The 27001-nt window shown below is 36.6% G+C and overlaps 1 protein-coding gene across 2 annotated transcripts in view; it reads right to left on the reverse strand.

Annotated features, from left to right (window-relative positions):
* The window catches only part of NUP205 (nucleoporin 205), a 50109-nt gene that overhangs the window by 1926 nt on the left and 21182 nt on the right, over positions 1-27001 (reverse strand). For both annotated transcript variants that reach the window (XM_027885798.1, XM_027885799.1), the window contains 28 exons: positions 26876-26926; positions 26072-26281; positions 25192-25291; positions 23444-23581; positions 23012-23201; positions 21793-21913; positions 21239-21320; positions 20836-21000; positions 18607-18731; positions 17571-17685; positions 16418-16567; positions 15277-15351; positions 14394-14551; positions 13153-13233; positions 12168-12359; positions 10307-10577; positions 9772-9870; positions 8742-8890; positions 7814-8005; positions 6913-7034; positions 5654-5792; positions 5327-5453; positions 4311-4387; positions 3343-3471; positions 2671-2797; positions 1911-2077; positions 1393-1516; positions 400-528 (listed from right to left, as the gene is read on the reverse strand). In XM_027885798.1, coding sequence (XP_027741599.1) covers positions 400-528; positions 1393-1516; positions 1911-2077; positions 2671-2797; positions 3343-3471; positions 4311-4387; positions 5327-5453; positions 5654-5792; positions 6913-7034; positions 7814-8005; positions 8742-8890; positions 9772-9870; positions 10307-10577; positions 12168-12359; positions 13153-13233; positions 14394-14551; positions 15277-15351; positions 16418-16567; positions 17571-17685; positions 18607-18731; positions 20836-21000; positions 21239-21320; positions 21793-21913; positions 23012-23201; positions 23444-23581; positions 25192-25291; positions 26072-26281; positions 26876-26926 — 3805 coding nt within the window. The remainder of the gene's footprint in view (positions 1-399; positions 529-1392; positions 1517-1910; positions 2078-2670; positions 2798-3342; positions 3472-4310; positions 4388-5326; positions 5454-5653; positions 5793-6912; positions 7035-7813; positions 8006-8741; positions 8891-9771; positions 9871-10306; positions 10578-12167; positions 12360-13152; positions 13234-14393; positions 14552-15276; positions 15352-16417; positions 16568-17570; positions 17686-18606; positions 18732-20835; positions 21001-21238; positions 21321-21792; positions 21914-23011; positions 23202-23443; positions 23582-25191; positions 25292-26071; positions 26282-26875; positions 26927-27001) is intronic.

The raw sequence follows: 27001 nt of genomic DNA on the forward strand, positions 1-27001 counted from the left end.
AAATTTAAAATATTCTGGTGAATGAGTGGTGCCTATCATTCTAAAAATACCTTTTAAAACCACCAATATTAATTCAATTTCTTAATTTCATCATAAATTATTATATTGAAATATTTTCTTATAAACTGTTTTGAATCACTGATCTGATTATATTATTTGAACTTCACTTAGCTGGAACAACAGAAATAAAAAAATAGTTACTTTTACTTTCTTTTGGAGGTCTGTGAGTCAACAGTACTTGTATTACCAGTTCTCCAGCAGAAAACCCAAAGGTATGCCAAATCCAAACAAAATATCTTTTGTTATATATAAATAGAAATATATTAATAGTAGCAAATCAGTTTTGAAGTTAACCATCAGAAGTTATTCAAAGGGATTTTGATGATAGAGGAGTTTTACCTTGCATCCTTCCTTTCTTAAATGACATCCTAGAGGACAGCAGCGGGTCTTGGGAGTCAGTGGGTGTGCAGTGCAGTAAATAGTGTTCCAGATGACGCCAAAGAATGAAGAGACATATTTCTATAATATCTGCAGACACATCTAAGTGAAGGAGCCCAATTTTGTTGTGTTTAGATTGTACATTTACTATATATTTACACACTTGGAAGCAGCTGAAGATGTTAGCTCAACCAGCTGTCACCCCCCTCTGCCACAGCCTGGCGATGAACTGCTCACCCTCACTCTCCTTTATCTCTTCAGTGCAGTGCTGGCTCCCTCACTGCTACTCACCCTTAAAGCCTTACACCAGCCCTCCACAGCAGAGCACAGTATGAGTGCTCCTACAGTTTGTCCAAGGTAGCTCAGCTGCAGAGACAGTGAATAAAAGGTGAGGTTATAATGCCAGGGATGGCAGTAACATCATTGGTGACAACAGGTAAGTGTGCAAGAACACATCTTTCCCAAGGGAGATTTCAGAGGAAAATTATGATCTGTTGAAGACAGCTCTTTTGTGCATGACTGGTTATTTCCATCGATTTACTGATGTTTATGAGATTAGGTTTAGGCAAGGTGGACTATAAGACTGGAAACTTAATTTTCATGTGCCTATCATAACTGATTTTTCAGAATATTTCTTCTGCCACACTCGTACGTATGTCAATGCTTAGGAGGTCTGGATACTAAATAGAAGAACTGGCCTGTAACTACTCCTTTATTATCATGTTGCAGAAAGTCCTAGCAGGATCTCCAAAATGGGAATTACTAACTTGAAAATACTTACATTCTGGCAATAGCACAGCAACATCCTCTTAATTTAATCGTCAGTATTCCTAATTTTCTTTTTGCAAAAGGTTTTGCTCAAAGTGGTCAGAAATCCAGGTAAAAAACCCTGTTTATATTTCTCTGCTTTTCTGCAGCATCACCTTGAGGGCCATTTCAACTTCAGAAGGATACAAGAACAGAGAGAGAGCAGCTTGGCTCGGTTGTTTATTAGCTTCACCAGGCGTCGCCTTGCCAATACGTATTTTTGCGAAGTGGAAATCTTGTCAACTCCAGCTGGCATAACTGACTGACACAGCTGTGGTCAGAAGAGAAAAAAAAAAAAAGACTGTAGGAAATCACAGAATATCAAGGGAAATAAGCAAATAAGATTATGCATTATTAGTATCTAGAACTTTCTTGTAAGCTACTATTTCTTCAAAACCTTGCTCTCTGTTTTGAATTTGATGACCAGAAAATGGAAAAATTAAATGTATCCCCAAGCAACTATAATGAAAATCACAACTTTTAAGAAGTTAAGCCAAATATTTTCCCTAAAGTTTTAGATCATTCATTCTGTGGACCCCTTCACCAACAGCAGAAAGGAATATGCACAAGAAGTGGAACTGCTTACCTATCTAAGATGCTTTGGAGTCTCTGTTACAGCTATGTCTAAGTTACTTACAATACATAAACTACAGAAGAACAATTACCTCTTTTATTTCATCTGGTGGTAGTTGCTCCACATTTTGCAGTTTGTTAACGCTCTGACGATGGCTGTCATAGTAACTGAAGAAATCACTAGTGCTCTGCTTCAGCAGGTAGACAATAATGCCCAGGCCAGGCAAGTGCCAGTACGGGACCACTGGTGCTTGTGTATCTAGACAAGATGTTGAACAAGTTAAAATAAATTAAAAAAAAAAAAAATCCAAACCACCTAAAAAATCCCAAGGAACCGATAAGGTATGCTCTGTGTCAATGAAGTAGTCAAAGTCATGAAGGCACTGGCAAGTTTATATTTTGCACTTGTGTGTCAGAAGTAAGTCTAGGCAAAAAGTAGCATACTGTAAACTCTTGTTACATGTTGTAGTAGAGTTCCAATCAGCATCAAAACACATATGTCACAAATGAAGTCCTAGTTTCACATAAGGTAACCCAGCACAGTGCTGAAAAAGAGAAACACACCCCTTCCTCTCTCTTGTGCTATTTATTTACATACACATTTCTTTACCAATATATATGTTTCTGAGGTTGCCATGGGAAGTGAATGAAAAGAATTTGTTTGTTTTAACTTGGATTAGTTTCCTGATTTGGCTTAGTGCAAGGCTGAACAAGCATATCCAGAATTAGAAAACGAGCAGCTACAGTACTGGCATAAAGTGTACGTGAAACTACAGCCTCTAGTTCATAATTTTCTACTAGCCCAAATGTCACACCATTCAGTCTCAAATAATAGCAAGTCAAAAACCTCACCCTGACGAGGCCCGTCTCGGTTGGTTGATTCTGACAGGCTAGGAGTAAACAGACAAACAGTGTGCTGAAAACTGGGGGCACTTTGACACATAAGTGATTCACAGTATTCCATCACGTTTGCACAGATCTGCCAACAAAAGGGAAAAAAAAAAAGACAGCATGTCAATTACAATATCTGCAGGCTTAGGAGCATTAAATTTTAAATGGATAATTGTCAATGAACAACATGCTTTGCTCCTCTCCTCACCAAAATGTGACAATTCTATTTTCTTACCAGTTACAGCCTCTTTTCTGCTTCAAGTCTAAGACTTGAACTTTGTCTCTTTCCCAAACCTTCTAGCTAAAATTTCTGGATAATGGTTAGTCAGTCCCCTGTGGCTCTAACTCAGTGTTAGCCATTGCCCTCTATACCCAGCCTTTATTCTGAAAATTTCTGATCAATTTCAGGCTTCAAAGTTCACAGAGTTTGTACCCAATACAACAAAGGTTTCTAAAGCGAATTTATGTAAACGCACTTTCAAGAGTTGCTTTAAATAAAACGTGGGATCCTATACCAAACAAAAACCAGTGTAGAGCATTACCACTATCATATGAAAGTATGGTAACTAAACAAATCTGAACAGCAGGTAAAAGGTTTAGACTGAAGGTCCTAGGAGCTTCTTGGGTCCTTACCTGTTGCATGGCCAACTCAGTTTCATCCCTCTTGTTCACTCTGTCTCCCCCTGCATTATCATCTTGCAGTTTGAACTGGCGTAGTCTGTCTGAACCACCAAACCGACTTAAAAGTCCTAAGCACTGGCGCTGCCATAAGAAATGAACAATTTAATTAGTATCTCAACAAATGAAGTGCACGATTCTTTTCACTTAAGTGATACATGTCCCTTAAAACAGAAGAGTAAATGCAGTTAAAAAAAAAAAAGCAATGAAGACTAAACTTTTAGTGCTTTGTAAACAAAATTAAAATTTTTTAAAGCACAGTATTTTAACTCACCTTTAATTAATTTAGAAAGCACTTCCAATGAGAAATTAACACAATTCAAACATACTCAACTTTGTCTTATGTCTCTTACAGACTATTACACTGACTCATGAAAGTTTAGGTTTACCCATTCCCACACCTAAAACACCCATATAGACAAACTAACAAAATCTGAATGTGAAGATAGTAATTTCCATAAAAGTAGAGTGCAAAAACTAATTTAGCAGCAATTCAGCAGGAAAGAAATAAAACAGACGATAAGCCAAATTGTGCAGCTGGAGACATGCTTGTGGCAAAATGGTAACAGTATTTCTTCGTTACTTCACATGCTTTGGTGTTGACCTCTAATTCTCCTCCATGTAAAATGAACCCTAAGCTAGGGAGGGAAACAAAGGTCCTGATGCAACTCTGATATTACCAAATATTATCTTTTCTACTGGGCAGGGAAAATTGTGGAGACACCAACAGAACAAACCACCAAAATCCTGTACCACCCCAATCACACACAAACCACCCCTACAAAAAACCCAAACTACCACACATTCTTCTTGATGGTGGAAAACATCCCTTTCATAACTGCTGCTATTCAGAGTAAAAAAAACAGGAAGAAATGCATCTAGATAGACACTTCTAAAGGGTTAAATATATACAACTTTATTACCTGAAACCGTCCTATGTGTCCTTGTAGCTCCATCTGTGTCCCTTCATTAACATCTATGTCCAGCTCACTCAATACTCCTGATAAAAGATAAAGCCATTAAATAACTGTTTGGGTTTTTTTTAATTAGATTTATGCAGTATATACATTTAAATACAACCACTGATCAGAAAAATTTCAGCCCAACATACAACTTGTATTTTGCAGATTTTTTGAGCAAAACATTCAGATATGAATGTAGCTACTAGGAGATGCATGAGAGCGTGTAGTTTACTGTTTTGGTAAGTAATTAAATGGGGACAAAGGGGAAGGGAAGTTGGGATAGAAATTGCAGCTTTTGTGCAAAGAAACATTTGGGCTCAACCTGCAGCTCTGCATTCCTTTCTACTGTAGTCAGACATCTATCCTGAACAAAGAAAGCCATCAAATCAAAATAGAGAACTTATTTTGAAATGGTAAGAAAGTCCTCCGGCATGCAGAAGAAATCACGATATCCGTCACAATAATTATTAGCCCTCTGAGAAGGTTAGTCACTCAAGAGAAATGTCAGCAGACTAATCTGCTTCCCCCAGGAAGTTTTCTTTTGTAAATAAACAAAAATGGAGAAGACATTAACAAAAACAAAAATTGTTTGTATGCAAACAATTTCCTATCTTCATTTCCTCAGTCACAGAACTTACTGAATAAAAATTCTTTTTTGAAGATACCACTTATACTTTGAACACTTCTATTTGCCAGTCTTCTCCAAAACAAAAAGTACTTACTGTCAGGTAGCATGATGAAAGGAAAAGGGAAAGTCAAATACATATGGATAAGAGCATTATGTCCACTGCAAATTTGCCATATTTACTTCAAGAACAATTATTCAACATTTTTTAATTTTTCCCAGAATTTTACATGTCAAAAAAATTCTGTACTGTTGTAGATATTCTCTTCTATGCCTTACTACTTCTTTACAAAAAACAAAGCCTGAGATTTATGCAGCCAGGGCGAAGAGACTTCAAAACGGCAGTTCCTACCTGGCAAAGCTGCCTTGCTGATTATTCCTGTCAGGAAGGCCAGCTCCTGGAGAGATCCAACACTAACATCTTGACACCTCAGGATTGCCTGGATAGTATCCGAATGGGAAATTAGAAACTGCAAAACCTGTACCACAAGAAGAAAACAGAAAATATGAATGACTCAAAATTTAACAGTGAGCAGAGAAGAAGCAATGCTTTTATTTTTGAAGAATTTTAAGTGACCTCCTGTACCAGTGAGGATGGGATGTTTTTAAAAAAGCTTACTTTCAGAGCAAAGGGACATACAATTCCTTTGAATGAGCAGTAGCATCTTTTGGGCCTCACCTGTCCTGCTGCTTGCAGGTGTTGTGCCATACTAGATGTGAGGATCACTTGGCACAGTTGAAGAGCGGGAAGAAGAATCTGGCGATAACGTTCCACTGGAGCAGGAATGAAGACTGGGGGATCTCTCATTGCATACATTCTTAACAGGTTTAAAAAATAAAAAAAAAAAAGATAAAGGGTGCAAGATGAGTGAAGTCCACTAGTGAGGCAGAGCCTCAGCCTACAGTGACCCTCAAGAACCTACAAACATTCACATTTCAATAATAGGTCCAGACTTGAACTGAGTGTGTATTGGAAAAGCAACACATTTATGATATACAACTGCTGCCAGGCATTTTCTCTAAGCAGAGAAAATTACTTCTTTGTACTGTACTACATTGAATCAGATTACTTGGTTGTAGAAATACAACATCTGTTTACATATATATAAAATGAAATATTCTCAAATATTTTCAGAATATGATCAATGTGATCAAGCAAATATATTTTAGGAAGAGGTGTGCTTCACTCTAAAGCAGCTGACAAATACAGTCCTCTAAAAACGTCCTGTAGGTTTTATACAATCTTATACATCTTATTGAAACTTTTAAACAGAGTACTTTGTCTAAGTCTTAAATTTTTCTGAAGTGTTTTAACCCCCTGTATGTCATTTAGAATTTTAAATTTAAAACAAGGACCGAGGCTTGAAATCAATCACTGTGATTTCACCTAAATATGGAATTTTCTTCTCTGAGATCTTCTCTCAGTCACCTCACAATGGCTAACATGGCAACACATCAAGAAACTTGTCAGGCAATATATAACTGTGAATTTTTATTTTTTTTTAAACACATCATAAAATATTTCTGAAATAGAATTTAATTCATTGCTCTCTCATTAATGCTCTATGAGGGAAGACAAACTCTGCACTTTTTATTCACTAACTGAAAAGCCCACAAAATAAGTTTACAGTGTAGGCTGTTTTTCAAACATTATAGTCTAAATTATTTAGTATTAATACATTGATCATTCCTATCTATCACAAACTACATTTTTACACAGCCTAAGTAACTAGCATGCGAGTACAACTTCATGCCCACTTATCTGAAATTTTTCTCTCAATAAAAGTAGCTTTAAATCGAACTTACAGGTTAAAGAAACACACACACAAAGAATAAACCTACAAATCATTACTCATAAAACCTGAGGCTATAAAAAGACATCATCTACTTCACAGACTACATCACAGTTTCATAATCAGCCAGGGAACCAACACTTACCCCTGATGGTCTGTTTCGGGTCGCATGTCATACACCTGACACTGTGCCAGCCGCACAATCACTCCAGATCGCAACAGCTCTAGTGCACCTTGCTGACTTTTGGCTATTCTGGTGAGGAATGCCTAGACAAGAGTAGAGAAGGTTAAGTATTGGAGATGTGCAATGAGACTTATGATGACTATTTTCTCTCTTGATTTTAGCATCATTTCAAATACTGCTCTTTTAGTAAAATACTGTTGAATACATTTAGTGCAGGTAGCTCAGCGTGCAGCTGCACTGCCGGCTGGAGATTGAGCTCTGGGTGGAAGGACATGGCAGGAGCCTGAGGCAAGAGGCTGTGAACTGTTGCTAACCCTTCACACAAGCAAAGAGTATGGGGACCTGTGGCCCAGCGAGGTGATCAGACACTCAGAGACACAGCAGGAGCCAAGGACTCAGCCCCAGACTCACAGACACAGATTGCGAGGGTATAAAAGCCCAGGGCTTCCTTTGTTCCGGGTCCCTCCTTGGAGGCACCAGCTCAAGCTTTTATTCTGTTGTTGCAGCATGATTAAATTATTTTAAGGATCCAGTTGTCTGAGACTCTGCTCTGAGAAACCTGTGGTCAAACTGGTAAGGAAATCTTGTCTGACTGTGTGAGTGTGGTGAGTGTAGGGAGTCAAGAGGGCCACCCATTGGTTCACTGGAACCACCTGCTGCGAAGGGGCTTCGTTCCCAGCAGTTCAAATCTCTAGGGGTGCAAGTGTGACTGCCAGAGTGGCTCCTGGATGCTCAGACAGGAAAGTTCCCTTAACAATATCTCCAAGTACAATCAATGCAAACTACAGAAAAACAACTTCTACTAAAAAGTAAAATAAAAAATTAACATCAAACCACAAAATCACTTCTGAAATAATATTACCATTTTGGACTCATAGGTGTACAATGCCTTAAGTAAAGGGGGCTGAGGTGTGAGCAAGCTCTGGAGAGTCAGATCATCATCTGCTAGACTATCCACAAGCACCTTCAGGTAGCCACTATTGGAGAGGTACAACAACCACTGCTGCTGCTTGTCTACTGAAACGATGTGATCAAGCAAAGCCAATGCCAGCATCTGGGATGAGAGAAGAAAAAAAATAAAAACAAACAAACAAAAATAAACCTGGAACTAGTCTGTGAGATCAATAAGATTTTTAACAAATACCTCGAAACATAAAATGCTAAGCACTTCCTTCTAACAGCTTCTTAAAAGAAGAATGCATTTCTCCACTACAATTGCAATCCTTTATGTGAAAAATAGTTCCAGCTTTCTCATACTATACTAGTATACTAGTATTACCTTTCCACTATTATTCTCTAAAAAAATGTTAGATATTGTTGACCAACAACTATGCCAAAACATATTGCCTCAATCATGATTACCATTTAAAACCACTTTGCATCCAAACTAGATTCTTGTCTACTGAAGTTATTATTAGAAATTATAACTTCTTCCTGAAGTCACTAAATCTTCTCAAAGTGAGTAAATAAACTGATCGGTCCATGATTTTAAAATGCTAACAAATAAGTGCCATAGAGGTCCGTACCTACATCTTTTGCAGCAGTGCAGTATTTTTAAACCACAGGACACATAGCTTTGTTGAGAAAAAAATTAATATGCATGTATGCCCCTACTTTCAACAGCTTGAACGATGAGTGGGAGGACAGAAACGTGAAAGAGATTAAGCATCTACAAAACTGTTCTAGTTCCACCTCATGAAACTTCCCCTCTCTGCACAGAAGATGTTCTTTAAAACAAATAGAACAGCAATTTTCTGTTCAAAGCAATTCAAAGGAATATATTAATTTACCCGGCCTATCTCATGGCCATCACAAGCATCACGACAGACCACTTCCATCAAAGCTGCCCCATAACTCTCAATAGTTGCCATGTTTTCCCGTTGCAATTTACTAAACACATCTTCAGGAGCCGTCAGATGTTCCCACATCGTTTTTTTAGCTGTAAAAAGCAAACACAGCAAAAAAATGAAAAAAAAAAGCAAAGACAGGTAGCCTAGCATTAGCTTACCTACAGCTGATGCTACATCCTTCAGAGCATTCTGTTTACCTTGCAACAGAAATGCCCCAAACAATGGACAAGGGTTTTTAAAGGAATTGCAAATGTTCTCTTACAAATCCACTCTCGAATATCACAAAGGCCAGCCAGAACAAAAAGTGTGTATCTGTATACATATACAACCCTTGTAAACAGTATCCTTAAAATAATTCAAAGATTCAGTATACGTTACATAGAGTATCTAATACCCCTAAGAACTGAAGTGTTCGAGGCCAGGCTGGATGGGGCTTTGAGCAACTTGGTCTAATGGAAGGTGTCCCTGCTCATGGCAGAGGGGTTGGAATGAAATCATCTTTAAGATCCCTTCCAACCCAACCCACTTGATGATTCTACAAACTTTCACTGGGACCAAAACATTCAGCCTGAGGGAAGAAAGCAAGGTGACTTAAGTGAGAGAGTGATGAAATCAAAGTCAGTAATAAACTACAAAGGGGTCATGACAAATTCTTTTTGCTTTTTTTTTTTTACTACTGTAGCTCAAAATGCAGACCAAGTAATAGCTGTAATAATCTGCATGCACAGGTACAAGGTTGGTTTTTTTTTTTTCAATCCTTGTCCAAGCTCTAAGAATAAATAATTATTAGAAACATTGACAAATCAAGTATTTAAGCCATTCATAGAGAGAATGTGATATCTACCATAAGCACTCTAGGATAAGTAGCAACTCTGGTTGACTTACTTTTTGCTTGGTTTTGGGGGTGGGAATGGTGCATATGTGATGCTTTTTTGTTTATTCTATTTTGCAAAATACAGTTAGACCATACCTGCTTCTAAAGTGTCTGGTTCATCTGGTCTCTGGGCAATCTGCAAATAATAAAGGAGTGATCCATAAAGATGCGTCCTCACTCTCTGGAAGCCACCACCTATTAACAAGAAACATTCACAATTGAAACCAAACAAATGTAAATTCTGTAACACCATCTTCCACTCACACTTAACTTTCCTATGGCACTGCTGGAAGAAATAAGTAAAACGACTAGATTTCTTAAGGTGGAGTTCTCCTGCTTGCATAGCAGTGTGTTTATGAGTAAATTCAGCAAGTGTACGCTACTCCAAAAGAGTGACAATATGAAATTCTGTTTACAACCATTTACACATCTGTTTGTTGTTCAAATTTCTTTATAAGTGTTTATTAAACTTTTTTTTGTTAGTAACATCACTTACATCTATACTAATCATATAAGATCCACCTCATTAATCAAGCAAAATCTTCACTGCAGTAACAAAAGCAGCTCAGCGCATCCTTTTACTCTCGGCAGTTTGAATTCCCAAACACACACTGCAAAAAGGTCAACACACCTGTTTTCAAAATGAAATCCAGCAGTTTTTTTAAGATGATGTGGAGAGAGGAGTCACCAATGGAAGCAAAACCCACGGATATGCTCTCAGAACCAGGTGATGAAGTAAAAGAACCATCCAGCATCAGGACATATTGGGACTGTCCCGCCATGGGGACTGCAAGTGGCTGTTTCTGCTCAGTTTTCACAGACTGACTCAGGTGGGCAGTCAGGGTGAACACAGCCCCTGCCACCACTGGCATCAGCTCCTGAGCTGCATCATCATCAAGGATCTTAATACAGAAGAAGAAACAAACAAAAAAAAAATGGCAAAAGAAAACAAAGTTTAGAAGTGTTTGATTTCATGAGTTATTAGAACAATTAATTCAGCCTCTCACAACTATTTCATTTATGTATGCATAAGGATTTATTTAGGCACTATTTTAAACCACATCAAAATCTGTAATGTCAGAAACTTGTTCAGAAACCTGAGTTGAATGCATTTTAATTGAGAAGAACATTAGCCTTCTGGTTTTTATTTACATAAATCACAGGCAGGATGATAATCAAATCTGGATGGCAAAAAGGGAAGAAACGTGCTGACATTTGAGCTGTTTTATCACTAAAACATCTAAACTTAAGCTGGGGAAAGAACAAGTAAGACCTTTGCTTTACAGCTATTTAACTATTGTCATTAAAAATGTGAAGGTACACCTTAAAAAATTCAAAGAGTTGAGCATCAAAGAAGCATTAAGACATTGTGGAGAAACACTAATAGGAAGTTGGCATGTACTATTTTTGTGTATGCCATTATTTCAAAGGTAAACCTGGTGTCTTTATCATTAACACTCAAGGAGATTTCCTTTTAAGCAATACAGTCATTTAGCAAAGTAGTTCAAATATTTTCAATAGACAGTAACAATATTTTTTTTCTCAAATTCAAAGATCTTCACTAAAACATTATAGAAAATTAAGAGTCTGAAATTTCCTCTCCCTAATGATTTAGGAAAGAAACAAATTTCTTTGGCTAGTAAAGACCTCCTGTTTCCCAGTTGTTAATTTTGTTCACATAAAAAACAAAATCAGCACTCCACTAAAAAATAGTTTTTAGGTAACTCTTACAGAAAAAAATAGTGGAATTAACAAAAATACCCAAAGAGTTTACTTTTTTCTTTGAAAAGATATAACATTTTCATATGTTTCTCAAAATAAAACTCTCTTAATCAGAACTACAAACCACATAACTCTCACAATAAAGCAAAAAAATGATAATGCCCCAGCAGCCTAAACAATACAAGGATCCCTCATTAAATTTTGCCTTTGCAAATGGCTGAGGCAGTAGTAACTGTCTAGTCTGTCTTGAAAATTATTACTATAACTCAGCAGTAAAACACTTAGACTTTCAAGACAAAAGGTCACATATCCAAAAGCCATTCTAATTGTAAAATCTTTATTTTTCTACTATGAAGCTTCATTCAACTCTTTCATTTTTCAAAAGAAGCAGCGGTAGGATTTGCAGTGAGCCATCTAAATGCAATAAATTAGCAAATGCAATACTGTTTGCCTTCAGCCTTCAATAAGTCCTTCTTTGTTCCTCATCAAAATGGGCTGTTTCTTTTTCACACACCCTTTCTTCCCTACCATCATACTGGTTTATACTGAAACGTCATTAAAATTTGTCCACATGTGGTTCAAAGTTCAACAGTAACTTTGCAAGAATACAGAGGATCCCCTCTGCCCACAGTGCATTCAACTTGAGCATAGTAGGAATCAGAAAACTAAAAAGAATACTAAAGGCAGACAATTTGGATTACAACTTGTAGTACTTTCACATAAAAAGATACAGCAACAAAGTTCAAAGTTGATTTCTAGGATGGCACTACCTTGTCATGGACATCCTGCAATAGATCCCGGATAATCAGTTGTCTGTCCTCAGCCTGTATGAGATCCTGGGGGCAGGCAGTGAGTATGATTTCCACCAGCTGTCTCCATGACTCCAGAGCATGCCTCTTAGCGTGGAGGCACTGCAGCAGCTTGTTCCGCTCCACTACGTACTGCAGGATAGTGTTGATCTCCTGAACACCCATGACAAAGAAACTGAGTTATAATATGCTAAAAGAAATTAACAGCAAAGACAGACTTCAAGATGACAATTTTATCTATTGGTAATAGTCTTCAGGAAAAAAAAAAGTTGTCTTCAGCTTATCAGAAACAAGCTGCTACTATTACTTTAGCAAGATAGTCCATTCCATTTTTGAGCTACTTTTCACAAGGCCTTTCACTGTGAATGTCTTAATCTCATAGGAAAAATTCTTTTCTAGCACTTAAAAATCAAAACAAAAAAAATTATAAAAAAATCTATTTGTGCCTTTCCTTCCAATTTAGTCTGAGTCATTTCTCCTTCATCTTTCACATGCATTTAGCCAATTTCAACTAAATTGATACAATGGCAGGAATCTCAGAAAATTAAGCTCCAAGTTCACTGAAACTACAGCTGTGTAAAAGAAAGGAGAAATAAATTGGCATCCCCTGAGAGAAAGGCAAGATGAACTTGGCTGTAAGATGAACACCGTGTACTTGTCAACAGCCAATCTTGACATGAGTACATACTGCTTTCCGTACAGTGGGGTGGGAGCTGCAATTGTTATCAGTAGTGGGGAGGGAAAAGGTTAAAGAAAAAAGAAAACAGACTCCAGATCTGCTGTTTAGAGAACAGTACAGTAAGAAGTAGTTTATCTTGTCAAGTTTTTTTCTTCAGGAATTACTAACTCAAAGTTAGGACTCAAATCCACAAGCTTTCACAGTAAAGCTTACTGCTTGACAGGGTATGAAATCCACCAAGAGCAACAACAAACAGGAGTTTTATACCTCCATAAGTAAAGGTCTCTGGCCTATTGCTGCCATTCCTTGAAGGGCATTGACTTCTGCAACCAGAACTCTGTGAAGGTACTGAAATTACAACATTGAAAAAGAAACTTTATTGATGATGTTGTTTAATCTGGCAGGTAGATAAACACCACTCAACCACTCATTCCCAGCCCCTCCCCACCCCAGTGAGATGGGGGAAAGAACTGGGGGAAAAAAGTAAAATTTGTGAGTCGAGATAAAGATGGTTTAATAGGACAGAAAAGGAAGGGGTGAGGGGAGGGAAATAATAGATTTAGAGTATACCAAACAAGTGATGCACAATGCCAGCCAATGCCCAGCCAATTCCCAAGCGGTGGCCCTCAACCAACTTTCTCCCTAGTTTATATACTAAGCATGACTTCATATGGTATGGATTATCTCTGACAACTTCTGGGTCAGCTGTCCTGGCTGTGTCTCCCTCCAGCTTCTTGTGCCCCCAGCCCCTCACTGGTAGGGTGATATGAGAAGTTAAAAAGTCCTTCACTAAGTGTAAATACTGCTTAGCAACAACTAAAAGACTGATGTGTTATCAACATTATTATCATTCTAAATCTGAAACACAAGGCTATAACAGCTACTATGAAGAAAATTAACTCTATTCCAGCCAAAATCAGGACAAGTGACAAAGGGGATGTACTTGTACCTCCTAAAAGTATTTAGGAGATGGCTACATAATGACAGATGCAACTGAAAAACTGAGATTCAAGTAAGTTTTACTCATTTTTTAGGATTGCAAATTTTTCAGGGCTATTTATCGTACGCTTGTCAAGTACTCATCACAATGTGACACTTTCTTAACTAAAGCCTCCAAGAACTACTGCAGTACACAACCATGTTGCACATGTAATTGTGTACACACAGGTGGTACTAGGTAGTTGTGTACTAGAGACCACAGAAATACATAAGGTAGATATAATATCACTTGGGTGTTCCAAGATGAGAAAAAGATTAAGATACGAAATATTTCCTGAAAGTGTCTCAAACTGATGCATCTGTCTACTGCAAATGAAAAATCACTGTGTGCAATGCAAAAGAAATAAACTAATCCAAGTGGCTTGCATAAATTATGCACATATCTGAAACACAGACACTTTTTATGTGAAAGCAAATTTCAAAGTGTTATTAATGCACTGATTTTTATTTTTTTTATTACTAAGATAAAAAATAGCACATGCAACTTGAAAACATAGACCACTGTTCACCTTGACATTGCAGACCACTTGTCCACGTGCATTCTTGTGCTCACAATTAGCAATGACTTGCTCAATCTGAGCCCGGTCAAAAAAATCCAGTTGTAAAGGCTCTGGGATGTCCTGACTGAAGTCAATTGAATCCAGGATACTTAAGATCTTCCTGCGTACTGGAAATGCAAATCAATTCAAACTGTATTAAGAAGTATCAAGGGGAAAACAAAAAATTGACAAAAGGACCCTAACTTACCTTTGTAAATCCAAATCTAGATGTGTAAAGTTTCAAAGAAAGCATTAAATCTTCAGAAAGTGCTATCGATGTATATAACATGTTTAAAAATACTTTCTAGAGACTCAAATTCTTAATGCATTTTATATTGTATTTATATTATATTGTTATACATGCATGGAATCCAATATTTACATATACAAGATTCTAATTGTTTCTCTAAATGAAACCAGGCTGATCTTCAATGACAGTCTTTTGTACAGACTTAGAAACACCATAAGGAATCTGAACTTGTTAATTTACTTGGGATTTATATTCTTTGCCATGAAAATACAAATACGTTCAGGCTTAGCAACAGTCTCACTTTTCTACTGTTAGCAGTAAATTTATAGACTGCCACTCTCCCATTCCATCCTTCCATACATAAACACGGACTCTTCCAACTGCCTTTCCAGTTCAGTACTTTTCACTTACTCCAACCATCTACATCAAGATTCTGTAATTCTTTTTTTTTCCCCCACACTACATAAAATTGTTTCATGTACTGCTGCTGTTTATAAAGTTTATTATTTTCTTTTTCAAAGAGTCCGTTCTGGAGGTGGCCCTCCCCCCCACTCAGGATCAGGTAAATTTTACTGGTAAATAATCAACAGTCAAAATAGTTACCTTTGGAAGCAGTGTCAAAGTGGAGAAATCCACTCACTGATCGACTTTCATCTTCCATCCCTCCTTCACCATCAGCTGAAGGTAATGGAACATAATAAACAAATTACAAAAAAAGGTCTAAGTGAAAATTATAACCTACTTTATTAGTACTGAAAGAGAAAGATGGAGAGAGCAGACAGAGATAAAACTTGCATATGAAAATCTTCAAATAAAAATACAGCTTTAAACTGTTAATAGAACAAAAATTATACTTAGCACACAGAAGCCATCAAATCACATAATATTATATATTATACTAAGCTGTTATATACAGATCAGACAGTACTAGAAATGCCAAAAAGACAAATCCTAGCCTCCAGTATGAATAATGCAGTCGGATGGACACTGTAAAATGAACAGGGTATTTAAACACAGTTTCCCATACTCAGAGCTCCCCAAGGATGAAGAGTGTTCAGACTAATAAAAGTAAGGGAAAACACCATACTGCAGTAGCCCGATATGATATCTTCTAGTTATTCTATTTTCTTCATGTAAAGAGTTTTATCGCTACCTGGTTTTACTTTTCTTCTTCCATTTGTACCCTCTTCTGAAACTCTGAAATCTTACCTTTTTATTTAACATTGCATTTTACCTCACACTGGTGTGAAATATCATTTTTGTGATGTTACAATGTTAAAAGCAAAATCAACTTGTAGCTACTACCTTCTGTGAGACAGGGTTGAAAACTTGTGACAGACAGACGTTAAGAGTGAGAAACTTTGTCTAGAACTGTTTATGGAAGAAGACCCTCCACCTTCTCTACACTGTAACAACCTTGAACTGTACCCCAAAATAAATTCTTACAATTTTAATTATTTTTCAATACTCCCCTCTCCTACCTCATAAACTATGTTTAATATTTGTATCAGTGTATATACTGAGATGTTTCAATAATGAAACACAAACAAAGCAACAGTGAACAAAAAGATGCCCTGATTTCTTTCAATTTGGAGTCCACAACCACCATCATCTTTCTTCCCATCTCTCTCCAGTGGCAATTCCTCACCTGCTATTGCAAACAAACTGTCACAAGCTTATACAGAAAAGAATTCAAATAAAGTCTCTCATACTTCCATTTACCCTCACAATAAATTCCTCTTACCCAAGTACGGTTTCACAGGCATGTCATCAAGCAGTAGATGCAGCAGTCTCTGAGTGTGGGAGCGCTGGCGGTTCAGCGATGTCACTCGCATTTCTATAGCTGCAGTCTTCATTAGCCAAGACATTTGATTCAGTGTTGAAATCTCATGTTCTGGATGGTGACAAGGCAACAATTACAAAATTGAACATAAATAATATTACTTACTCCAAGGAAAGCATTTTTCAACTGAGAAAGCTTTTAGAGGATGACATTATTTATTACCCGTTCAACAACTGTTTATGCGACAAAAGGTCAGAGATCTGACAAAAGTCATTAAATTAAAATGTAGTTATTGGGAAAAAAAAATCATATACATACATGCAATTGAGTGTATACACATATGTAACAAATCTGGATACAACCTGTTCTAACAGTCATTGTGGAGAATGCAGTGCTTTATGTGCAAATAGGGTTAAGTTACAATTTCAGTGAAAATAATTAGACATTTACCCAAAGTGAACTGTAGTTTTAATCACAGTGGGTAAGACTTGAACATGGGTCTCCTGGAATCTTCCTATTCTATACTAACCTGATTCAGATTCCTAAGTTATATAAGAGTCACCTACAGTGCTTTACCTACGCTGGATACATGTACTTAAATGCTAAGTTTACTATCATTGCACAAAGGACTAGTGGTAAAGCATCTGATAAGGTGATTAAGTACATTTATTCCGTTTAAGACATCAGAGAAGAGCTGATTTGAAACATTAAATGCATCTATTAGATTAAAAGTACTTTATTCAAAGGAAGGAAAGATACAGGTGGTTACAACCATCAGCCTTGTATTCCCTCAGTTCTTTGCAGCATTCTTTTCTTTTTTTTTTGTCTGTAGCATAATCTAACAAAAACTACAATGATAATTACAATATAGATTAGGATTTGCTTCTGAAGACTTGATGCATTCCAAAGCTAACATTCTTTTAGAAAAATTCAGGCCTAGTAATCTGAACTTCCTAAGTAGGGAGAGTTCAGTCTTTGCAGAATTAAAAGATTAGCAGAGGCTGTATTTAATTCAGTTCAATAATGCTACCTATGTTTCTTCTATCATTCCTAGGGAGTCAAAGAACGCATTGAATTTTAAGCATGCACAATCTCATCTTAGCATAATAATTACCTTTGATAGAAAATGGCAAATACTGAAGCTGAGTGAATAAGAAATCCTGACTGGTCCTCAGATATCTCATAGTTGGACCTGAAGTGTCAGAGCATGCACACAACTGATAGATCACCTGGCAATCAAAAACAGTAGATAGCCATTAATGGAATTTATTTTAAAAACAAACTAATGACCAAATCAAAAGAGATGCATAAGACTGTTTTACTGGTCAAATAATATTACCAGTATTTATAGTAAGTTTCCCATTAGCTTACTCCAAAGTTGAACATATTATTTATAACAGATACTGAATTATGACACTAAAGGACTACCAGCATGTGGTAGTATTACAATGACTACTTGTTCATTACATGACACTAGATAAGCCTGTTTTTTCAGCTCACTTGAAAATGAGTGTCTTTTTCAGTCTCCATGTTCACTAAGACCAGAAATGTAAAAACATTCCCCCACTTCTACAGAATTGCCTTCTGCTTTTATTAATGCTTAAAATCTTTTCTAGATTCCATGGATTTTCAGCATGATGCATTGTAATCACATGATTCTATGATTTAAATCCAAACATCAGCTACCTCACACATATGTCTAATTCAGCTGTCTTCCCCATCTCACCCCCTCAGACACACATTCTCTCATGGCTCCAGAATGAATCAGAGAATTTCACTGGTTTATTTGGGATCATATATTACTTGCTGTCAAACTATACTTCCAAAATTAAAAAAAATAAAGTAAGAATTGGCATATTGTCACAAGAGATTCAAAGGTTGACCAAAAATATCTACGACATTAGTTTTAAAAGTATATCCCAATTCCAAGTTTCTGACATGAGTGCAGATTCTTTGATTTCTGTGACGCTACAAGATATTACTTTTTCCACACAGAAAAAGAGTTCAACATTTAGAGAAACCCGACATATGCCTTTTAAAAATTAAACTATTATCGAAGTCATCAACCATTTGTGTTCACCAACCAAGAAATAGCTAATTTCATTTAGAGCCTACTTGCAGTATATGCCTACAGAATATATGCTGAATACCTGGTAACAGAGTTCTGCCAGATGAGGAGATTCCCGAACTGCTGTAGGCCCATTCCTTGTTTCAGTACCCTTCTCCAGTATGTTCAAAATAGCATGAAGGCAAGTCCGTGGGCAACCCAAGACACCTTAAAATAGAAAGGTAACTTCTTAACATTCTTGATCTTACTTGTCTTCACAGCAAATATAGGTTAGTACACAGAATTATGGAACCTAAATTGTTCAGTACCTTGTGCTGCACTCTACTGCTCCACAGAGCTACAGCACAAACTGCTGGCAAAGTTTTATCTCCACTAACTAAAATCAAAGAAAGAACCACGTTTCAGCAAAAATCTAATGAAAACATTTATAGTTAGTCTATAAGTGAATCAATTTGAATTTTTGCATTTAAACTTTAACTGAATACCCATTTGATAATTTCAAAGAACAGTTTTAAATTCCTGTCTTTATAATTACAGCCATTATGTGACTAATGCTCATAAAAGCACCTGACACTGCAACCAAGGGGAACAGGGAGAAGATTTTAATACTGAAGTCAAAATCCTGTCTTTTTGCATTCCTTCTTTAGCCAATTAATTCTTTAATCGACCCAGAAAGATGTCCTGAGGCAGTAAAAGCATCAGTAATCATAGTTCTTACAGAGGAAATAATCTTCTCTGTTGGAACATGTATAATTGATGCTTTCACAGGAAATTACTATCTTGAGGCACATGTCTTATGGTCATTATTTCTTCACATTATTAACAAGAAGTGGGTAAGGCTCTCTCATGCCTTTCCAACAAATGTCCCCCTCACTGACCTAACATATGATACCTGTAAAATTGTGTGGGTGCATATCAGTTACCTGTATTATGTAACTACTGAATTTCAAAATATCTGAAGAAATAAAATTTAGGTCCTATCAGGTCCTATCTACTCTTCAATTAGAACTATGAAGAACTAAAAACTGCTGGGCCACAGCATCCAATACAAACCTAAAGATAATGAGAAATATTCTTCTCTAAATAACTAAAATCAAATGATCAAATGTTTGTTCAAACTAATTTATACAAAACATTGTTTAAAACAAAGTGAAAGAATCTCATACGTCAGACTGGAAAGGACACCAGGACACCTCAACACCGAACTACTGCTTAGTTATGATATCAGACCAGATTGCTGAGGGCTTTATACAGCTGGGTCTTGAAAATTTCCAAGCATGAAGACTGCATGACCTGTGCTAGCCAGCCTGCTTCACTGCCTACTGGTGAAAAAGTTTCTCCAATATCCAGTTTGAACCTCTCTTGTTTCAATTTATGCCAACTGCCTCTCATCTTTCTGACACACACCTCTGAAGAGTCTGCTTTTATCCTCTCATTACTGCCTTTGTAGGCATTCTAAGACTACTGGTAGGTCCCCTCAAAGCTTTCTCTTTTTCAGCTGAAGAAGTCCCATTCCCTCAGCTTCTCATCATAGGCTGAGTAATCCAACTCCCCGACCATCCCTGCTGGACTTGCTCAAGTTTATCAATGTCTGTTTTGTACTGAATACAAGTTAGAAATTGAGGAGGCAAACAAGACACACATTAATGTGCTGTTATTCTCACCGATTCAAGAAACTTTAGAAATGCCACTCTTGTTGCTTCAAAGTTCATATTCTCACATACAGATAGTAATACAAATAAATCTACAGCATGAATATTTAAATATAGTAACATATTTCTAGCAGTAGAATGAAAACCCACATGTTCTAAAAGGTTTTACTCTACAACATTAAAAAAACAAAACTGATTTTCTTCCCTGTAATTAATTTTAAATGGGAGTTTGAGGAGGGACAGGACAGTAGTCAAGTAGTGTAACTAGTTCAAAGTGGCAATCTGCTTTGTAGATTCCCATGTTGTCATATGTACGTACTTCTTGTATCTTCCCATCAATTTTCTTTATACTGAGGACACTACTGCTCTGCATAAAGTAGTAAATAAATTAATGTTTAATTTCTAAATTATTATTTTTCTCCACAATTCTCATTTCAAATCTGTTTCAAAATCCAACTTAACCAAAGGATTAAATCCTGAAGTTGTTTAAATGCTGCATTTGAGTATCAATGGATCTTTTAATTTAGCTTTTGAGGATTTGAATAAGGCCTTAATTTTTAAATTTAAAAGGAACTGCTTTTCTCCATGAATTTTCCAATAAATTTTTTCAGTGCTGGAAACAGAATTAATTATTGTGTCAGATCAACTTCTCTTCATACCTGGATCTTGCAGATTTGTGGTGCTGACAGGTTTCTTTAGTTCATATCCCAAGAGATACAGAGCAAGGCTGGGAGGACTACACTCAAGAGAGGTGATAAGGAGATTCAGAATATGGATCCTTGTTTCATGGTGGATTTGTGCCCGCTTCTTTTCAGGTTCCAGCTCTTGATTAGGAGGGGAAAAAAAAAAAGAAAAACAGATGAAGTGAATACTGAAGTGAAGAAATCCATTTAACAGAATAATCTTCACTCTTCAAGTTAAATAAAAGAATTTTAAGGAATCAAATTATATTAGTGCAGAGGGATATAAGACCAAAATTCCAAATTACTATTAATACAGCTCTAAATAGTACATCCAAAGTGATGTTAAATATTTGTCTTCTGAAAACAGACTTTTACATACCTTCATCTGGATTAATTAGTTCTTCTGCATCTTCATTATCCAAACACTCCACAAACCCAGCCATCAGCTTCTGGCTAATACTCTGTTTTCAACAATGGAAAGATGGGAACAAAGAGAATTTTAGGAGTATTAAAACCAATACTTTTCATATAAGTTGACAGAAGTTCTAGACAAAAATTATACAACCTGGTTAATATGCAGAAGTTGAGAGTCACAGCTGTTCTAAGCATAGGTTAGCAGCTAGCCACAAAACAGAAAAAAAAAACATGCTAAACTATTCACACAGGTTGAAGACTATAAAATTACAAAATAGTCTCCATTTCTCAGAGAATATTGTCCTTTCCCTTCTTGCAAACATTCATGATTTTGTTTTTTTCTATTAATGAAATAATTGTTTTTCACAAGGCCAAAGCAAAAGACTGTTTAGAGGTAAGTAGATATAAGACAAAACACAGTTTTAATATAGTTGATGGAGAGACCTATCCTTTAAAATAACATGATGGAGCACTAGTACTTCTCCATCACTTTCCAGATTCAAAAAACCAGACTCTTACCTGATCATGTGTGAAATCACCAACTAGCTTTATCTGGATGTTGGAATTATCAGAAATACAGCACAAAATCTTGGCACTTTCAAAAGCCAGTTCAGGGTTGCTGTTTCCATGGTAAAGATACCTTTAAAAATACAAGCTTGTTGTAATGAAATTGTTGAGGATTTTACTATTTCAAGATGGTAATGCACAGATGAGAAATTAAACAACACTTAGAACTAAAAAATTTACAAATCATATTACATGAGATAACACTAAAGCTACAAACAAAATTTCACTCTACAAGAAACAACACTTCTCCATCAGGAGAGAGGAGTATGCTGAGCAGGGATAATAACCCTTCCTGGAATTTTTACCATTCTTTTTAACAAAAATCTACATTAAACACTGCAAGCTAAGTTAAGACAACTGCTCACAGGCTTGCACAAGAAACATGGAGAAAATACCTTCAGATCACACAGAAATGAGCATCACTGAAGACCAAAATTAGGTAAAATCAACTATTGCATGTACTCAAAATATGCAAGATTAAAAAAATTAAAAAGATCTTTAAAGGGATATTTTTAAAAACTATTTGTCGACTATTGTTATGGTAAAAAAGAAATATAAATGAAAGGCAAAACACATATACAGAAAGAATTCAATATTTTAATGCATTCCATGTCAGAATATCACTGCATTTTTATGCACTCAATTCTACTAGTTATCAAAATGTTGATTTGTCTACAAAATTATTATAAAACTAAAAAGTAGCAGGTGTCAATGAGAATTGGAAATCCTGAAATTTCACATTTGAAACCAAGTTTCATTACTGTTTGATATGTTTAAAACAGTAACTAATGGACAACACTGTAAAGTATGTGGCCAATAGCAACCGAATGAAGCTTACCTTTCCCACTCTATGACAATCAAAGTCTGGGGCAAAAAGAAAATTATATGCAAGGGAATTACTAAACATAATGCAGCCAGGAGGAAATCATGGCGGGGGACAGTGGGGGGAAGGAGTTCAGAAAGGAAAAACTATAAATACAGATCTCAATCCTGCAGTAGACAATCACAGACCATACCACCTGTTAAAACATCTCCCCCCCACCATAAAAAATAATTCATGAGATGTTCTGTGTAAAGAGAAGCATTGGCTAGTCAATCTAATGAAAGGAACCCAGGAACCAAACACTTCTGTGCCTCCAAAACTCCTCCCTTCTTAGCGCTTTGCACATACCTAGCGATATTCACCACGTGATCTGCCTTTTTAGTGCGAGGATTGATTCCTTGAAGCAGCTGCTCCAGTGGTGTGACAATAAGGGAAAGGTGGCTCTCCCGCAACAGATCCATAAAAATGTTCTCCTTCTGCAGGGTTAAGTTTAGAAGTGCAAGGCAATACTGTACAGCTTTCTCTAAGTGCTTCTTCCCTGCACAAAGAACATAAGAAATACAAAGGAGCAGCTAAATAGATAATATTCATAAAGCTCATTCATCAAGCCTTGCAACAAGGAAATACCTGTCCATTGTTTATTAGTAGGAAAACTTCGCCCAAAACACAATTTTTACACACAAGAGAAACAACATCAAGGTAGAGATATGCAATGTCAACTTTAAATCTTATTTATTATACGTTTTAACTTCACATGAAAAATAAATTCTAGGCACATACCAGGAAACGGAGCATAAGTATCCAGCTGCTTAACCCCTTCTTCCAGCAAACTAAGGCAAAGTTCCAGCATTGGGGACTCATTCAATAGATGATACATCAAATTGAATCCAGGTGGTTTATATGCTATTATTTCTTCTCCTAAAGACAGAGGGGGTAAAAAAAAAACCACAACACAAATCCCTGTTAGAGAAACCTTCGATTACCCAAACTAGCATAAACTACAAAACCTAATAGCTCTTAGATGTTGTAAGCAACATCTAAATAGATTAAACATCTTGCATACAAAGTCTTCAGAGATTTTCTATATAGAGAAGCCATTGAGGTAATTTTAGAAGTTTAGGAAGGGTTGTAACGGCAACTTTTCAATATCTAACAGCATGATTTCAGCTTTAACCAGCTAAGACTTTCCCCAAGTAGATCTGATGTTGGATTCAAATCAATGCTAGCACTGCATACCACACCAGAGCTGAGCTACATTAAATGGTTTTGTAAGACCAAAAAGAAACAGGAAAAAGTTTACATCCCCCCAGTCTGCAAGAAGACGAGAGAAAAGGCATCTCCGGTCAAAGAGAAGGTCCACTAAAATCCTGATGCTCATAGTGTACACACACGTGGATGTCTATTGCAACTACTAGCCTAAAATGCAAAAATCTTCATGATATGAAATAAAAGACTAATGCTTCTGATTTATTCAGTCTCCTAGTAAACAATGTTGGATAAAAGTAGAACAGTAAGACTCTTTTTCAATATGCAAGTGAGAATGAGAGAACAGTTTCTTTTGACATCAGCCTAAACAGTCCCCTTCTTCCATTCATTCCTTGTCTGTGCTGCTCTGTCACATGCCAAAAAACATGCCATGCCACTGCACATACTGAATCCCTTCAAAAAAATGAATCTAGTCAAAAGGAGATAAACCTGTTTCTTCAATATATCATGTAACCCACAATAATCATACAAGCTGGAGGAGTAGCTGAGGACAGGAACAAGCTAAAAGAAATTTACTGAGCCAGTTATGCTACCAAGTACTGTTTGTCAAAGTATGAGGCACAGAGGCCTTTCAAACTGAGATGTGCTCACTGAGAAGCATGTCTAAAGTTGTTTTCACTTTAGAAGTGGTTCTCACACCTCTGTACTGCTACAAGCAAATCTATAGGCATCAGGATGGAATTCATGCTAAGAAACTTTGTATTAAGAAAAACAAAATCTGGATCCCAAATAAGAGTTAAATTTCCTATAATGAGGCAACTGTCATCTACTTTGGCCTTTTAAAGAATAGTTGTCCAGAATTTAATGACTTCAGGTCATAATTGTACTGTACTGTCTACTCTGAATAATTAATATATCAATAATATTAATATTAAAGGATATAGCAAATATGACATCTTTAAATTAACCCTATGAATAGTCATGATTTGGATACAGACCAAAGAAACTCAGAGGAACAAGCCCAAAACAAAGGTGTTGTTTAAGTGTCAAATGCTGCTTTTCAATCAAATCCAAAATGAAAGAGTTAGAAGTTATCCTCCTAGTAGAGATAGGGAAGTAGTAAACATTGTACATGAAGCCCTACTGAATCAACAAGGCAGATACGGACAGTACGTGGACAGTTTTTGAACATCTTTCTATCTTAAACCCTTGGTCTGAATTTCCAACAGCTTATTTGCAATATTAAACAAGATCCTAAGATAGAGGCAACAGAGCAAAACAAGTTACAATTCTGTTTGTCAATGAACAAATGAAAAGTCAACCTTGTAACTCCACATATTGGTCCACAAAGTCTTCAAGTTGAGGTTCATAGTCCCGCAGCAGTTTGTAAAACACTTCCAGGACTACCTCAGCTACTTCCCACTGCAGAGAAACACAAAACAAAGAGAAACTCATACACAGAATAAGATTGATACTGCAGCAAGATAGAGATGACAAAGTATACAACAGGCAGTGCAGTGATGTACTGGATCAGAAGTATGGCTAGTATTTCAGAATTAGACAGTCATGACAACAACGCTTAAAAGTCATCATGTCAAGTAATTTGGAAGGCCAAGCTTTCTTTCTGAAGTAAAATGGAACACTGAAATAGATTACCTATTTTAGGCTCTATTGTACAATATACATATTAGTATATTAAAACTATAAGCAATAAGAAGCCTGTACTAGGCATACAGTTAAGAACAGATCACAAATAGCTAACTTCCAGGATACAGTTTAGCATGTGCTTTCGTTCAGAAGTATAGTAAAACAAAGTCAAATTCCTTAGTTCAGCAAGTCAGAAACATTTTCTGAAGTAAAAACATTTAGAAAAGGACAAATCTCATTTGCAGATTTGTCCATGTAATGTTCAGAAGCCATTAGCCACATAGTAAAGTTGCAAAATTCTGTACAGTAAATTGAAATTTAGTAATATAAACTTTCTTTTAAAGGATACTTTATACAGGTTCCTCTGAAGTTTATCCTGATGACCCATGACTTGAAAAAATCACCCGTTTACAGAATCAAAACACTATGAAGCGCTCTAGGTTGCTTTTGCTGCATCAAACTCGCACAGCTTCTCAAACATCTAAGCCACATCAACAGTGCCAAATCATTTTAACTACATGCTCAGAAAAAAAAATATTTACAAACAAAAATTACTTTTTCTGCAGCTCTCCGGTAGGCTCTGGTGCGGAATCGGAGAAACACTGAATCCCTGAGGAACTGGAGATAGGGATCAAAGCCCGGGGGGCGGAGACCTGCTCCCAAGTTAGCTGGGAATGAACTCTCCACTAGCGTGCTGATGAGTCGACAGAAGGCACGAGTTAAAGGATATTCCTCACATCGGGACTCAATCTCATTCAATTCAACCTTTCCAAGAGGACAGCAAAAACAGAAGGAGAAAAAAAATCACAATTTTGGGGGACAAAGAAACACGTGAGAACAAATAATATAAAAGCATCATCTGTGAATTACTTTACAGTGAATTGACTTAGCATTTTTGTCCACAGTTCACCACAAACGGAGCAAAAGTCAGAAAGCATCATTACTGTTATTTCAGTTCAGCAATACACTTCCATTCCTTTCTGAGCTACTAGGTGATATGCCTCAACATTTACACACTTTACTTTTATTTACCACTGTTATTAGGAGCAAAGTGAGCTGCACCAAGATGTAGCAAAAGTGCATCCAGTTTAGAAAAACAGGAAAATCTTAGTAAGAAGTGCTTATGAGGAATTTGGGGGTTTAGAGGCTGTTCTGTTACTTTGCTGCAATATATGCAAAAATGAGTAAAATTTTCCAGAAATTACAAGCAGGACTGAAAGTAAATAACAAATCAGCGAAACCACAGCACCTATTAGAAAGGTTTCCCATGGACTCACAGCAGATGCAACCTCTGCAAGTGTTTCCCAAACTCATATGCAGATGATCAGAGAAGCCACCCAGGTACAGAGAAACTCTTACCTCAATACCAATTGCTTGTCTCTGGCCTGGACTTCTCACAGTTTGTAATATCTTCAAAACAGAAAGAGAAAAGAAAACAGACAAACAACATATTTTACATAATTAAAGTGCATCTCCATCATTTCT

The sequence above is a fragment of the Empidonax traillii genome, unplaced genomic scaffold, assembly GCF_003031625.1.
Source record: "Empidonax traillii isolate 1590-97213 ecotype Southwest subspecies unplaced genomic scaffold, ASM303162v1 scaffold172:size1107868, whole genome shotgun sequence".
NCBI classification, from domain to species: Eukaryota; Metazoa; Chordata; class Aves; order Passeriformes; family Tyrannidae; genus Empidonax; species Empidonax traillii.